Source organism: Meriones unguiculatus, chromosome 4, assembly GCF_030254825.1.
Source record: "Meriones unguiculatus strain TT.TT164.6M chromosome 4, Bangor_MerUng_6.1, whole genome shotgun sequence".
NCBI lineage: Eukaryota > Metazoa > Chordata > Mammalia > Rodentia > Muridae > Meriones > Meriones unguiculatus.
The window spans coordinates 141,660,100-141,672,181 of record NC_083352.1 but is presented as its reverse complement, the minus strand read 5'-3'; the positions used below and the strand labels follow the sequence as shown (position 1 = coordinate 141,672,181).

The 12,082-nt window shown below is 38.4% G+C and overlaps 1 protein-coding gene across 4 annotated transcripts in view; it reads right to left on the bottom strand.

Moving 5' to 3' along the window:
- Positions 1-942: 942 nt before the first annotated feature.
- Pak5 (p21 (RAC1) activated kinase 5) overlaps positions 943-12,082 on the bottom strand; it is a 356,591-nt gene continuing 345,451 nt past the window's right edge. For all 4 annotated transcript variants that reach the window (XM_060383201.1, XM_060383204.1, XM_060383202.1 and 1 more), the window contains 3 exons: positions 8,290-8,415; positions 4,909-5,043; positions 943-2,451 (listed from right to left, as the gene is read on the bottom strand). In XM_060383201.1, coding sequence (XP_060239184.1) covers positions 2,296-2,451; positions 4,909-5,043; positions 8,290-8,415 — 417 coding nt within the window. In that variant the 3' untranslated portion in view covers positions 943-2,295. The remainder of the gene's footprint in view (positions 2,452-4,908; positions 5,044-8,289; positions 8,416-12,082) is intronic.

Genomic DNA, 12,082 nt, shown 5'->3' with positions numbered 1-12,082 from the left:
TAATATTTTTTCCTATGTAGAGTATCTATATCACATTCTTACACAACTGATAATCTTTAGGGGTAGGTATGTTTATCTTCACTTTGAGACATCATGATGTTACGTATAAATCAATTCATTTGCACCCCAAGAACATAAACACCATTCCTTTTTACTCAGTAAGGCAAACTCAGAAAACAAGTCTTTCCAATAGCGCAGTGGGGAAAGGCAAACACTTACTTTATTTGCGGTGTGGCTTCTGCCAGTGCTCAGTGCTCACAGATCCTTTAAGCTATAGTAACATTTAGTAAACTCACTGAACACTGTAAGAAATGCCCAAATGATAAGAAAATTACAGAAAAAGTTTTCATTACACTGTCAAAAGTTGTTTGAATCCAAAATCTGCTATTTCCTGCAATGAATTTTTAAATGTTGATTCTGGTGTAAAATGATTCTGATCGACTTTTTCCCTCTCCTATAAGTCCTGACTGAATTATGACATTCTGTTTTTTGACATTTGGGGACTGCCATTTTGAATATTGAGATTATTTTTACATATTTATATTAAAACCTTAAGAGTTGACATAAAACATTGATCTGTGTTTTACAAAAGAGAGTCACAGATTCTATCTATTGTAAAGTATTTCCAGTTTGGGGAAAAACTGAACATCTAATCAGCAGAAGGTCATTTTATGCCTTTTTTCCTTTTAAACTATAATAAACAATTATTAATCTATTAATTACAAAAACTTTTTAATTATGCTTAGAGCAACCAGAGTATCTTCACAAATTTATTTTCATATTTGTTACATTATGCAAAGTCATTAAGTAAAGCCTCTGGTTTTCCAGTTTGGTAACAAATGGCTTTTGTCTGATGCATAATTAGTAGAAACTAATGATGACTATGTAGCGCTTCCAGAGTTTTAAAGGCAAATCTATATTGGTCTACAGTTAACATGCAAATTCATCCAACAAGCAACACAAAATGTATTGTAGTAGTCATTCATTTTTATCAACATTCAGGAAGATCAAGACAGCAGCACAACTCTCCTTATGTCAGAAACACATTATAACATGGTCACCACTTAAGTTAGACCATACCTGGTAAAATACCCCCTTGCTAATTCATCCCCTATCATCCGTTCAGACTTCCAGCACAATACATGAATAACAGTGATTAATACTGCGGCATGAAGGTAACTACAGACAAGAGTTTGGTATGCTAGCATACAGAGTCTTAGAAACAGTGACGAATAAAACCAAACAGCTTGCCTTGTTCACTCTCCCTTTGTGAGCCTGGGGATGCCATGGTCTCACTCAAACGTTCTATCTGGGGAACCAAGTCCAATGATCCCAGCACTGAAATTACTCCCTGGGAAAGAAATTTGGCCACAGGGATGCCATGCCTATTTGAAGGTGGGCATCAAAGGGAAATATCTCGCTCTATGAAAAATGGTGTGTTACCAGAATCCTTGAAGAAAAAAAATGTGATTTTTTTTTTTTTAAAAATACTTAGTATTATATCAAGGAATAGTTTGGTGATTCCTGTGGCTCAAGTTTTATTTCCTTATATTTGGTTGGGTAAGGGAAGTGTCCGCACCATCACTATCACTCTTAACTCTTCTTCCATTACATAAGACACTTGTTAAGATAAGAAAGATATTCTGCTAAAGCTGACGGTGACTGAGGGTCATTTAGTATTTAAATGTCCTAAAGAATCGTTGGTTCTCTGAAAGGGATAAAAAAGTAGGAAAGGCTTTGTTCAAACGCCTGCTAGTAAACAAGTACTACTTCAACCAAGACAATGGCTACGTGACATCAAAGTACTATAAATTATCAAAACTATCGTACAGAAAAATTACAAATTCATTGCAAAATACATTACACTGCTACCATTAAGAAAAAAGTGCTTTTTATTTTATTTTATTTTCTTCCTTCCTTTTTTTTTTAATTTTTTTGCCAGAAAAGTATTCTTTCAATATAGAAAATCCTACGCGGTACCCTGCATGTGGCTAGGATATATCATAACGGAGTTTGCACTGAGTCCTTCTGATTCACTGGAAGAAGGGCTGAAAATGTATAATAATGACTTATTAAAGCCATGCTCCAAATGGCCATCCCAGCTGTCAGTGGAGAAATGCCTTATTAAGACACTAGAAGATGCCCTGGTCTGTTGAACCCTGCCGATCAGGTCATCACACTGTCCCACTAATCAGCTGGTTTAGAATGCACAGGTAGGTCTTTGCATGTTCTGTAGTTTTGTCATGTTCTCCTGAATCATTCCCATGCCTATATTTTTCTCCTATATGAATCCTTTCAGTGATGTCTATATTGTCTCATGAGGGGAACGATGCAAGATGGTGGGCCTGCCAATTTTAAGAATGGATGTCCAAGAAGTTCTTGGGCTGTGGCTCTTTGAGAGGGTTCCCTCACCAACATCAGATCTAGGAATCCTCGAAGAATGGAAGAAACCTGTGAAAAGAAACAGACATCATACTGAGGACTAACACAGAAACCAAGCCCAGTGTTCTGAAATGATGTCCCAACTAATCTTGTTAATGATTTCAAGTTATATGAAATTTAGAAGAAAAATATGGAAGAAAATCACACATCATCATAATTGCCTTCAAAGTTTACGATGAGAGTAAAGGATAGAGTAACTATTTATTGAATAAAATAATTATGGTAAGTAATGAGAACAACTGTTATGTAAGGGTTATATAGGCGCAAGTGGTATGGTTGACTAAGACTATGAAATAGTGCTTGGTGGGAACACTTGCCTAACACTCAATCTTTAGAGAGAAACACATTTTTATTAGGTTGGCTGAATTTCCCTTCAATTTTTTTAAAAAAAATTAATTCTGATATCTATCTTGGTTACTTAGAGATGAGCACCATTAAACGAATGACCTTATAGATGTTAGCATATTTTGACATCTGTTTACTCTTCACTGCTACTGAGATCTTAGAACATTTCTACCATTCTAAGAAGGTGCTTTAGGCTTCCCCTCTTGCCATTACCTGTAGCCCAAACAAAAGGTAATGTGTATCCCTACTGTTAGTAAGATATATTATTGTTTCCTGCATTTAGGTTTTATACAAAATTATATATACATATAATTGTATATGTATATAATATATATAAATCTATGTATAGGTTATACATATATATTGTTTTACACAAATACACATATACATATATGTGTGTATAATATGTAAATATATTATATATTATAAATGTATTATACCACATATATTTGTATACTGTTATAAGTATATTCTTTTATACTGTTAACTTTCATTGGCTTATTTTCACTCAGCATTGCATTTTTGAAATTCTCTCTTCATTTGTTTCACTATTTTCATCTTTATGTAGTGTTCCATAGATTATTTATTCATTTGGGAAACAAGCCTGGGCTTTTCCCAGATTTTAAATGTTAGGAGTAAATATATTTTGTGTATTCAATACCTCTCATTTCTATTTGGTTTGGGATTATTTTCACTCAATACATTTTTAGTTAAATTTCATTGGTTAATCTTAACCCAATCTATCAAAAGTTTTAAACTCTTACTGAGTTCTTATGGCTCTCTTTTGCTGCATGTCTGCACAACCTATACTAACAATTCTCTGAGTCCTTTTCACTAAGAAGTGAGTGGAAATGGGAGCTTCTAACATTCCAGACTCCTTTTCCCTAAAGGGCAGCCTCCTGTTTGGTATGTTTTTGCCAAGGAAAGCCAAGGAAGCCCTTTATCAGAAGATTCATATGAGCCAAATGGGAAGAAGGTACTAGGAATGCAAAAATCTGGAAGAAAAGTATCCCAGGAGAAGGAGGGTCAGATACAAGGACCTGAAAAAATATTTTTTGTTAAATATATTTATAATATATTATATAGTTACATATTATATATATGTATATATGTGTTTTTGTATAAAACCATATATAGTATAACCTATATATACATTTATATACACATATTTAAATGTATATATATATTTCTGTACAAAATTCAAAAGCAGGAAAAACTTTTAAAGTAGATGGAGGGAGGTATGGCTAGGCTGCAGTTGACCTTGAAAGTCAAGCCTTACAGAGAGGTGAGAGCTAGAGGGAAATTTCTTGGACTAACCATGAGCTGTAGCTTAGTCCCAGTTGCTGTGTCTTGGAACATGTGAAAACCACACACACCGGTCCTTGATATGAACATGCCCTTCTTTTCCCCCGCATGATCTAGCTCTTGCATATTTCTCTGAAATGTTCTTTCCTCATCTCCTTGTGTTACTGCAACACGTAAGTTTTCTTTTTTGGTTTCAGGTCCTTGTATCTGATGCTTCTTCTACCTGGGATATTCTTCCAGATATTTGCATGGCTAGTGCCTTCTTTCCATTTGGCTTAGACCAGTCTTTCCATACAGGGCTCCCTTGGCTTTTCACACTAAAGTAGCTCCCAGTCTTCCATCTTGTACACTCTATCTCTTCATGGTACTTTGTATTCTTCATAGCATGTGTTGACTATTTCCAATCCATTTGTATAAACTGTATTGCCTTCTTCTCTATTTAAAATGCAAGCTTTACAAGAGTCAAGAAATGTGAGGCTTGGTTTGCAGTATCCCTACTACTCAGAAGTCCCCAGCAGGTACCAGTTACTCTGTGAGGACATGCTGGAAGAAGCATCCAATTCACCCCTCACTAGTCCTTTGAGAGAAGAGCGGGTGACATCCCATTTATAGATGAAAAACTTTGTAGTAGGAGGTGTGGAGTCACTTGCCCAGTAAATGTACAAAAAAACACATAAATTTTAATCTAGATGACTAAGTCCTAAACTCTTACTCCCAAAATAGGCCCACTGGACTAGATAATGGCAGTCTTTAAATGAAGAGAGTCTGAAAGATCCAATAGCTATTTTAGACATAGGAACATATACCAAATCTTACCTTGTGTAGGTCCTTCACTCTTGGAGGTAAACTGTCCCGGATCCTCCTCATTGCCTGGAGAGGAGGCTCATTGAAATAGGGCGGCTCACCATCAATCATCTCTATCACCATGATCCCAAGGGACCAGATGTCCACCTGTGAGGCACAATCCATTAGTTATGTGTGGAGTGGAGAGCATTCTGGAGTTTGGTTGTGTCATTAAACCAGAAGATCTATACTTAGTTAAACATTAACTGATTTGAAAATTTCAAACTTTATGATACAACTTTACATACTGAATTGTTATATTATCACCCCTTTTGCTAATGTCATTTGCTTACATATTTCTTTTTTTTTTTTCAGGGAAATGAAAGATTTAATTTTTAATTTAATTTTATTTTTTATTAATTACGGTTTATTTACTTTGTATCCCAGCTGAAGACTCCCTCCCTCGTCCTCTCCCAATACCACCCTCCCTCCCTCATCTTCTCTCACACCTCTCCTCCAGTCCACTGATAGGGGAGGTCCTCCTTCCTTTCTCTCTGACCCTGGCCTATCAGGTCTCTTCAGGACTGGCTTCATTGTCTTCCTCTGTGGCCTGGTCAGGCTGCTTCCTGCTCAGGAGTTGGTGATCAAAGAACCAGTCACTGAGTTCATCTCAGAGACAGTCCCTTTCCCCCTTACTAGGGAACCCACTTGGATACTGATCTTCCATGGGCTATATCTGTACAGGGGTTCTAGGAGTTGGTTCTTGGTTGGAATATCAGTCTCAGAAAAGACCCCTTTATCTAGATTTTTTGGTTCTGTTGTTCTTCTTGCCTAACTGCTGTCCCCTCCAGGTCTTTCTTTCTTTTTATTTTTTAATATATTTTTTTATTTATTACTATTTATTCACTTTGTATCCCAGCTGTAGCCCCACCCTCATCCCCTCCCAATCCCACCCTTTCTCTCTCATATTCTCCCATGCCCCTTCCCCAGTCCATTGATAGTGGAGGACCTACTACTCCCCTTCCATCTGACCCTATCCTATCAGGTCTCATCAGGACTGTCTTTCATAATCTTCCTATAGGGTCTGGTCAGGCTGTTCCCCCCTAATATTTCTTAAAAAAAAAAATAACATTTGCTTATGTGTGTGTGTGTGTATGTGTGTGTGTGTTTGCCCTCAGAGGCTAGAGAGGATATCAGAGCCTCTGGAACTGTAGTTACAGGCAGATGTGGTTGTGTGATGTGGGTGTTGTGAGCTGAACTTAGGTCTTCTGCAAAAGCAGTGCACCCTCTTTACCCTTGGGCAACCCATCTCCCTAGGCTCTGTGTGCTGTTCAAAGATGACTCTAGTGAAGTTTCTAACAGTTCATTAGAAATTAAAAGTTATTCTCAAGTCCTGAGCTTTCATTTCTATCCTGTTAGGCTCTGTATTAACTTCCTACCGGGCCAATAAATAAATAAATAATTGAGAGAGAGAGAGAGAGAGAGAGAGAGAGAGAGAGAGAGAAGAAAAATCCCTAGGAATGTAAACTTGTACAACCACTTTGGAAATCAATCTAGTGCTTTCTCAGACAATTAGGAATAGTGCTACCTCAAGATCCAGCTATAAAACTCCCAGGCATATATCCAAAATATGCTCAAGTGTACAACAAGGACATTTGCTTAACTATGTTTGTAGCAGCTTTATTCATAATAGCCAGAATCTGGAAATAACCCAGATGTCCCTCAACTGAGGAGTGGATACAGAAATTGTGGTACATTTACATAATGGAATACTACTCAGCAATTAAAAACAAGGAAATCATAAAATATACAGGCAAATGGTGAGGTATCCCAGAAGCAGAAAGACACACATGGTATATACTCACTTATAAGTGGATATTAGACATATAATATAGGATAAAGATACTAAAATCTGTACACCTAAAGAAACTAAGCAAGAAGGAGTACCCTTGCTTAAAATGAGCAATCTTCACTCAGAAAGGCAAATGGGATGGACATTGAAAGAGGGAGAAAACTAAAACAAAACAAAACAAAACAACAACAACAAAAAACAAAACAAAACAGGACAAAAGCCTACCGCAGGCCTCTGAAAGATTCTACCCAGCAGGGTATTAAGGCAGATGCTGAGACTCATAGCCAAACTTTGGGCAGAGTGCAGGGAATCTTATGAAAGAAGGGGTAGATAGAAAGACCTGGAGGGGACAGGAGCTCCACAAGGAGAGCATCAGAACCAAAAAATCTAGCCCAGTGGTCTTTTCTGAGACTGATAATCTAACCAAAGACTGTGCATGGAGATAACCTAGAACCCCTGCCCAGATGTAGCCCATGGCAACTCAGTACCAAATGGATTCCCTAGTAATGGGAACAGGGACTGTCTCTGACATGAACTGGTTCTTTGATTACCTCCCAATGATGGGGGAGCAGCCTTACCAGGCCACAGAAGAAGAAAATGCAGCCAGTCCTGATGAGACCTGATAGGCTAGGGTCAGAGGGAAGGGGAGGAGGACCTCTCCAATCAGTGGACTTGGGGAGGGTCATGGGAGGAGATAAGGGAGGGAGGATAGGATTGGGAAGGTATGAGCTAATCATCTCCTGAGATGACCAAGTTGTATTTTCTTTGTTCTCTGCATCCTTCCTCTACCTCTTGCAATGACTGCTACTGAGGGTCTATCTCTGGGGACCACAATGCAAAAAAGAAAACCAGGTTCTTATCCAAGGTGACAGGAAGGAGAGAAGGAGAGCAGAGCCTGACTTCCTTCAGGCGGTACTCTTCACTCTTCAGTACAAGCCACTGACCATTGCTGTGCACACCACAGTGCATGGAAGCACTATGCTCAGTATCTGTGTGCCTCTGAGCTTCTGCTTATACTGTCCCCTCTGAGAAAACCTCTGCTCTTCCCTCCTTCATTTTTATATATCTAAACCTGATCCCTTAAAAATGTTTTATTTTCTTTCTAGAGGAAATAGAAATTAGGCTGTATTGTGAACATTACACAATACACATGTGCTTTTATTCTATTATATTTCTATTATAGGCAAATATTACTTCCTTGTGGAACTTTCTGCACTTTCATTTTCTGAAGTATTTCTTTGAGACTGCAGTCACCATTACAGTTATATTTTCTTGTAGGCTGTCACTGGGTGTGAGACCAGCATTTTAGTGACTCCATGATTTCCTGTCCACTTTCTTTTGGGACTCCAGGGAAAGCCACTGTGTACACATTGTGGTAGTGTCTCCACTGGGACCAGTGTTTTGTCTCCCACAGCCAACTCTGAGCCAGCAGATACCCAATGGTGAGTATCAATGATGGAGTCAGAAGCCCCTTAACTGCTGTACCCACCAATCAGGACCACTGTGCCCCTGATCTGATCCCAGAACCCACTGCCCTCAAACAATGGCTGCTACCTACTTACCTCTGTTCCATAAGGTAGCCTGGAAATCACCTCAGGAGCCATCCAGTATGGGGTACCCACCAGTGACTTCCTCTTTGGCACCTCTTTGGAAACTTGAGCACAGAAGCCAAAGTCAGACAACTTTATCTGAAAGGAGAAATAAAGCAATAAAGGAATAATTAGAAAACATTGCCCACTAGAAGTAGACACACACACACACACACACACACACACACACACACACACACACCTGAGAGTAGGGACAAAAAGACTCATTCAAATTCATCACGGGAACTCAGAGATAGTAAAGAAGTTGCCAGAGCCTTTCCCATTAGTCTTGACTTCCAAGTCTCTGAACTTCTGCAGCTTTTATTTCCCATGAAATTATAGGACAAGCACGGGTAACATTTACAAGTTAAATATACCCCAAACAACATATTTCTCAAATCCACAATGATACCACAGAGGATGCTTCCATGTCACTGAGTTGATGTTATCTGTACAAATGTGATTCTTGTTGCATGGTGTTGAATACATTTACATTATGAATCATGAGAAGACTCCAAAAGCCATCATATTTCCAGTATTTGAAATAATTCAAGACCCGCAATTTCCTAGGTTGCTGAGATACCACGGCAGTGCCAGCTTTCCTTCTCTTTTTGCTTAGCTCCTTTGCCATGGCAATCAAAGCTGCCAATGTGAACATCTATGCAGGTGTAAATCTAAGCATATAAACTGCGAATCAGTGCTTGGTTGTCAGGCATTTAAAGTGGTTAGCCAAAGGACTCCAGTATGTGTATTATCTTATTTATCTTTGACATCATGAAACTGCTCTGAAAATCTTTGCACAGAACTCTGTTGCTCTTGAGACCATACCTCAGGACAAACTGCACTGAGAGACACCTGCTGATATATGGCTTCTAAACGCCCAGAATTCTGTTTATTGTTGGAAGGTACAGTTCCTAGTTATGATGACCTGCTCTGAACTCCAGATGGTCTTATAGCCAGAACATCAATGGGCAACTTACCCCTATTAGTGACAATAGAATTCAAGCATGCAGGCAGTTTCTGCACTATTTAGCAGTGGTAGAGAATGACCTCCAGAAGGTAAAATTGTTATAGATTAAAAGTATACACTGTCCTTCAAGTATGAATTATCTCTTGCTGTTCTTCATATTCTTCTGAGCTTCCCTCAACCTCTCTCCTGGCTCTCCTTCTGCTACACTCACCTGAAGTATCTGGTGTCCCCTATCCCCAGATTTCTGGTTTCAGGTCTCACTTCTTACTATGTAATTGTGCTGGATATTTTTTTCCTTCTGTATCTGAACTTGGTTTTGACTAGGAATTTAGCTAAGAGGTATAGTACTTGTCTAGGACAACAGAAAATCCCTCTATTTTCAACAATGACAACATAGCTCCACAGGAATTTTTATAATAAAAGTAGGGGTTTCTGGGTCTGTGTTACCTCACTCAGGATGATCTTTTCTAGTTCCATCCATTTGCCTGAAAATTTCATGATTTTCTTGTTTTTAATGGAGTAGTATGCCATTGTGCAAATGTGCCACAGTATCCATTCTTTGGTTGAGGGACATCTAGGTTGTTTCTAGCTTCTGGCTATTAAGAATAAAGCTGTTATGAACATGGTAGAGCAAAAGCCCTTGTTCTATGATGGAGCATCTTTTGGGTGTATGCCCAGGAGCGATATAGGTGGGTCTTGAGGTATGGCTATTCCCAGTTTTCTGAGAAAGTACTAGATTTATTTCCAAAGTGGTGTACAAGCTTGCACTCCCACCAGCAATGGAAGAGTGTGTTGTAACTTGAGTTTTTCATTTTGGCCATTCTGACAGGTATAAGATGGAATCCATGTGTCATTTGGTAACACAGACCCAGAAACACATAGTATATACTCACAAGTGGAATTTAGTCATATAGTACAGGGTAGACATACTACAAAGCACAGACACCAAGAAGGTAAGTCTACATCTTAGGCTTCATGTAGGCCCAAATAGTTAGGGGAGTGGGGGATATATCTAACATAGACTTTGTTGCCTGCTTTTTGCTCACATTCCCTTGATGGGACTTCCCTACAAGGCTGCAGGGGAGGAAGATGAACTCGGTCCTCATGGGAATAGATGTGCTGGAGTGTCTGGGTAGGAGGGCTCCTTATTCTGATGTATAGGGGAGAGGGGCTGTGGGAGGGAGGGTGGGAATGGGAGGAGAGGAAGGAGGAGCCTATGACCAAGATGTAAATTGAATTAATTAAAAAATGTGTTTTTGTTGTTGTTGTTGTTGTTGTTATTGTTGTTTTTTGGTGTGCTTTTTTTTCACAGTTTGGATGTTATATTCAGGCATACAGAAGTTTTTTCAAATCTTGGTAGGAGAGTAAGAATATTTCTTGACCAGTAAAAAGAAGAGTTTTTAACACTTGGGGCAAGAGCCTAGAGCTGTGATATCCTTCAGAAGTACCCTCCTGAAAAGCCGAGCTCTCAGACCAGGTATCAGGAGAATCCAAGTTTACCAAGGCAAGGACTGCAGAAGATTAAGAAGGTGGGTTTCAGCTCCTTACCCTGAGGTCCCACATATTATATTCTTCCTGCTCCTGGAGAGTACTACAAGAAAGAGGAGAGTAAGAGGCAAGAGGAATGAGCTGGTGTTTAAATCTTAAAGGCTAAATTTTTAATGGTATCTCTACACTTTGTCATAATGTGGTTCAGTTTTGACTGACAATGTTTAAATTATTCAAACAGCTTAAATTTAACAAATTAAATCCAAATAGAGAGTTTTAAAAAGAATCTACTAAGTAAAACATTTTACAGAAGTCTGGGTAAATTTAGGACATTATAATGTCTCTCTGTGTGAATGTATATGTATTGTGTGTGTGCATATGTGTGTGTGTGTCTATATGCCTTTGAATGCATATATGTGGTATAGGGTTAGTTCTTTCTAAAGCTCATAATTTTATTTTTTAATAGATGAATACTATTCAATTTTCTTAGCATCATACAAATCAAAGATTAATGGCCACAATTGTGGCAATACATTTCATTTGCCTATACATATCAGAAACCTGAACAACTGACGATAAAGGGAAATTTTGAGCATTTGGGCACTGGTACTTTTTAATCTCAGTATTTTACTATGGGTTTGTCTTTGCTGACACACACAAAAATTCAAACCCCTTCAAAATCTGGCATCCTAATAATTATTTCTCTGACAAAAAGTGTAACTTAAGGACTTGAAACTAGATGCTTGGCAATTAGGCTTACTCTTCTTCTACAGGAGTACAAGTGCTTTTGTATGACTTTTTTTCTTTTTTAACTCATCCAAGTATATAAAAGAGACAGTTTTCTAAAAAAACCATAATTGCTCATGACATTTGTCCAAATAGCTGAGAGTAGATAATGAGAACTCAGGTAATAAGAACAAAAAAACACTGTGGGAAGATCTTAGAAGCAAATCACAGGGCTCTAAGCTGATCTTTGTTTTAAAGAATTCTATAGTGTGGCTATTAGCAAACTCTCAGTTATGCTGAGAGAACAGGAGGATGCACATTGCTTCCACCCAAGGGAGATGCCATTTGATACAGAGCACACCAAGGATCTTGGAGTTTAGAGTTCAGATGGAGCTGTTTTCTCACCTACTATCCCAGCCATCTCCAAATATCCTATCTAGGAAAAGGGTTCGATAAAAAAGATGCAGGGTAGAGGTATGTGCAAGTAAGTTGCATAAACTAGGGGATTCTGTCTTGCTGTATGTTTATAGTTAAGGACATGTTTTGAGATGACTGCCTTTGTAACTACTTCTTGGGTGCTTT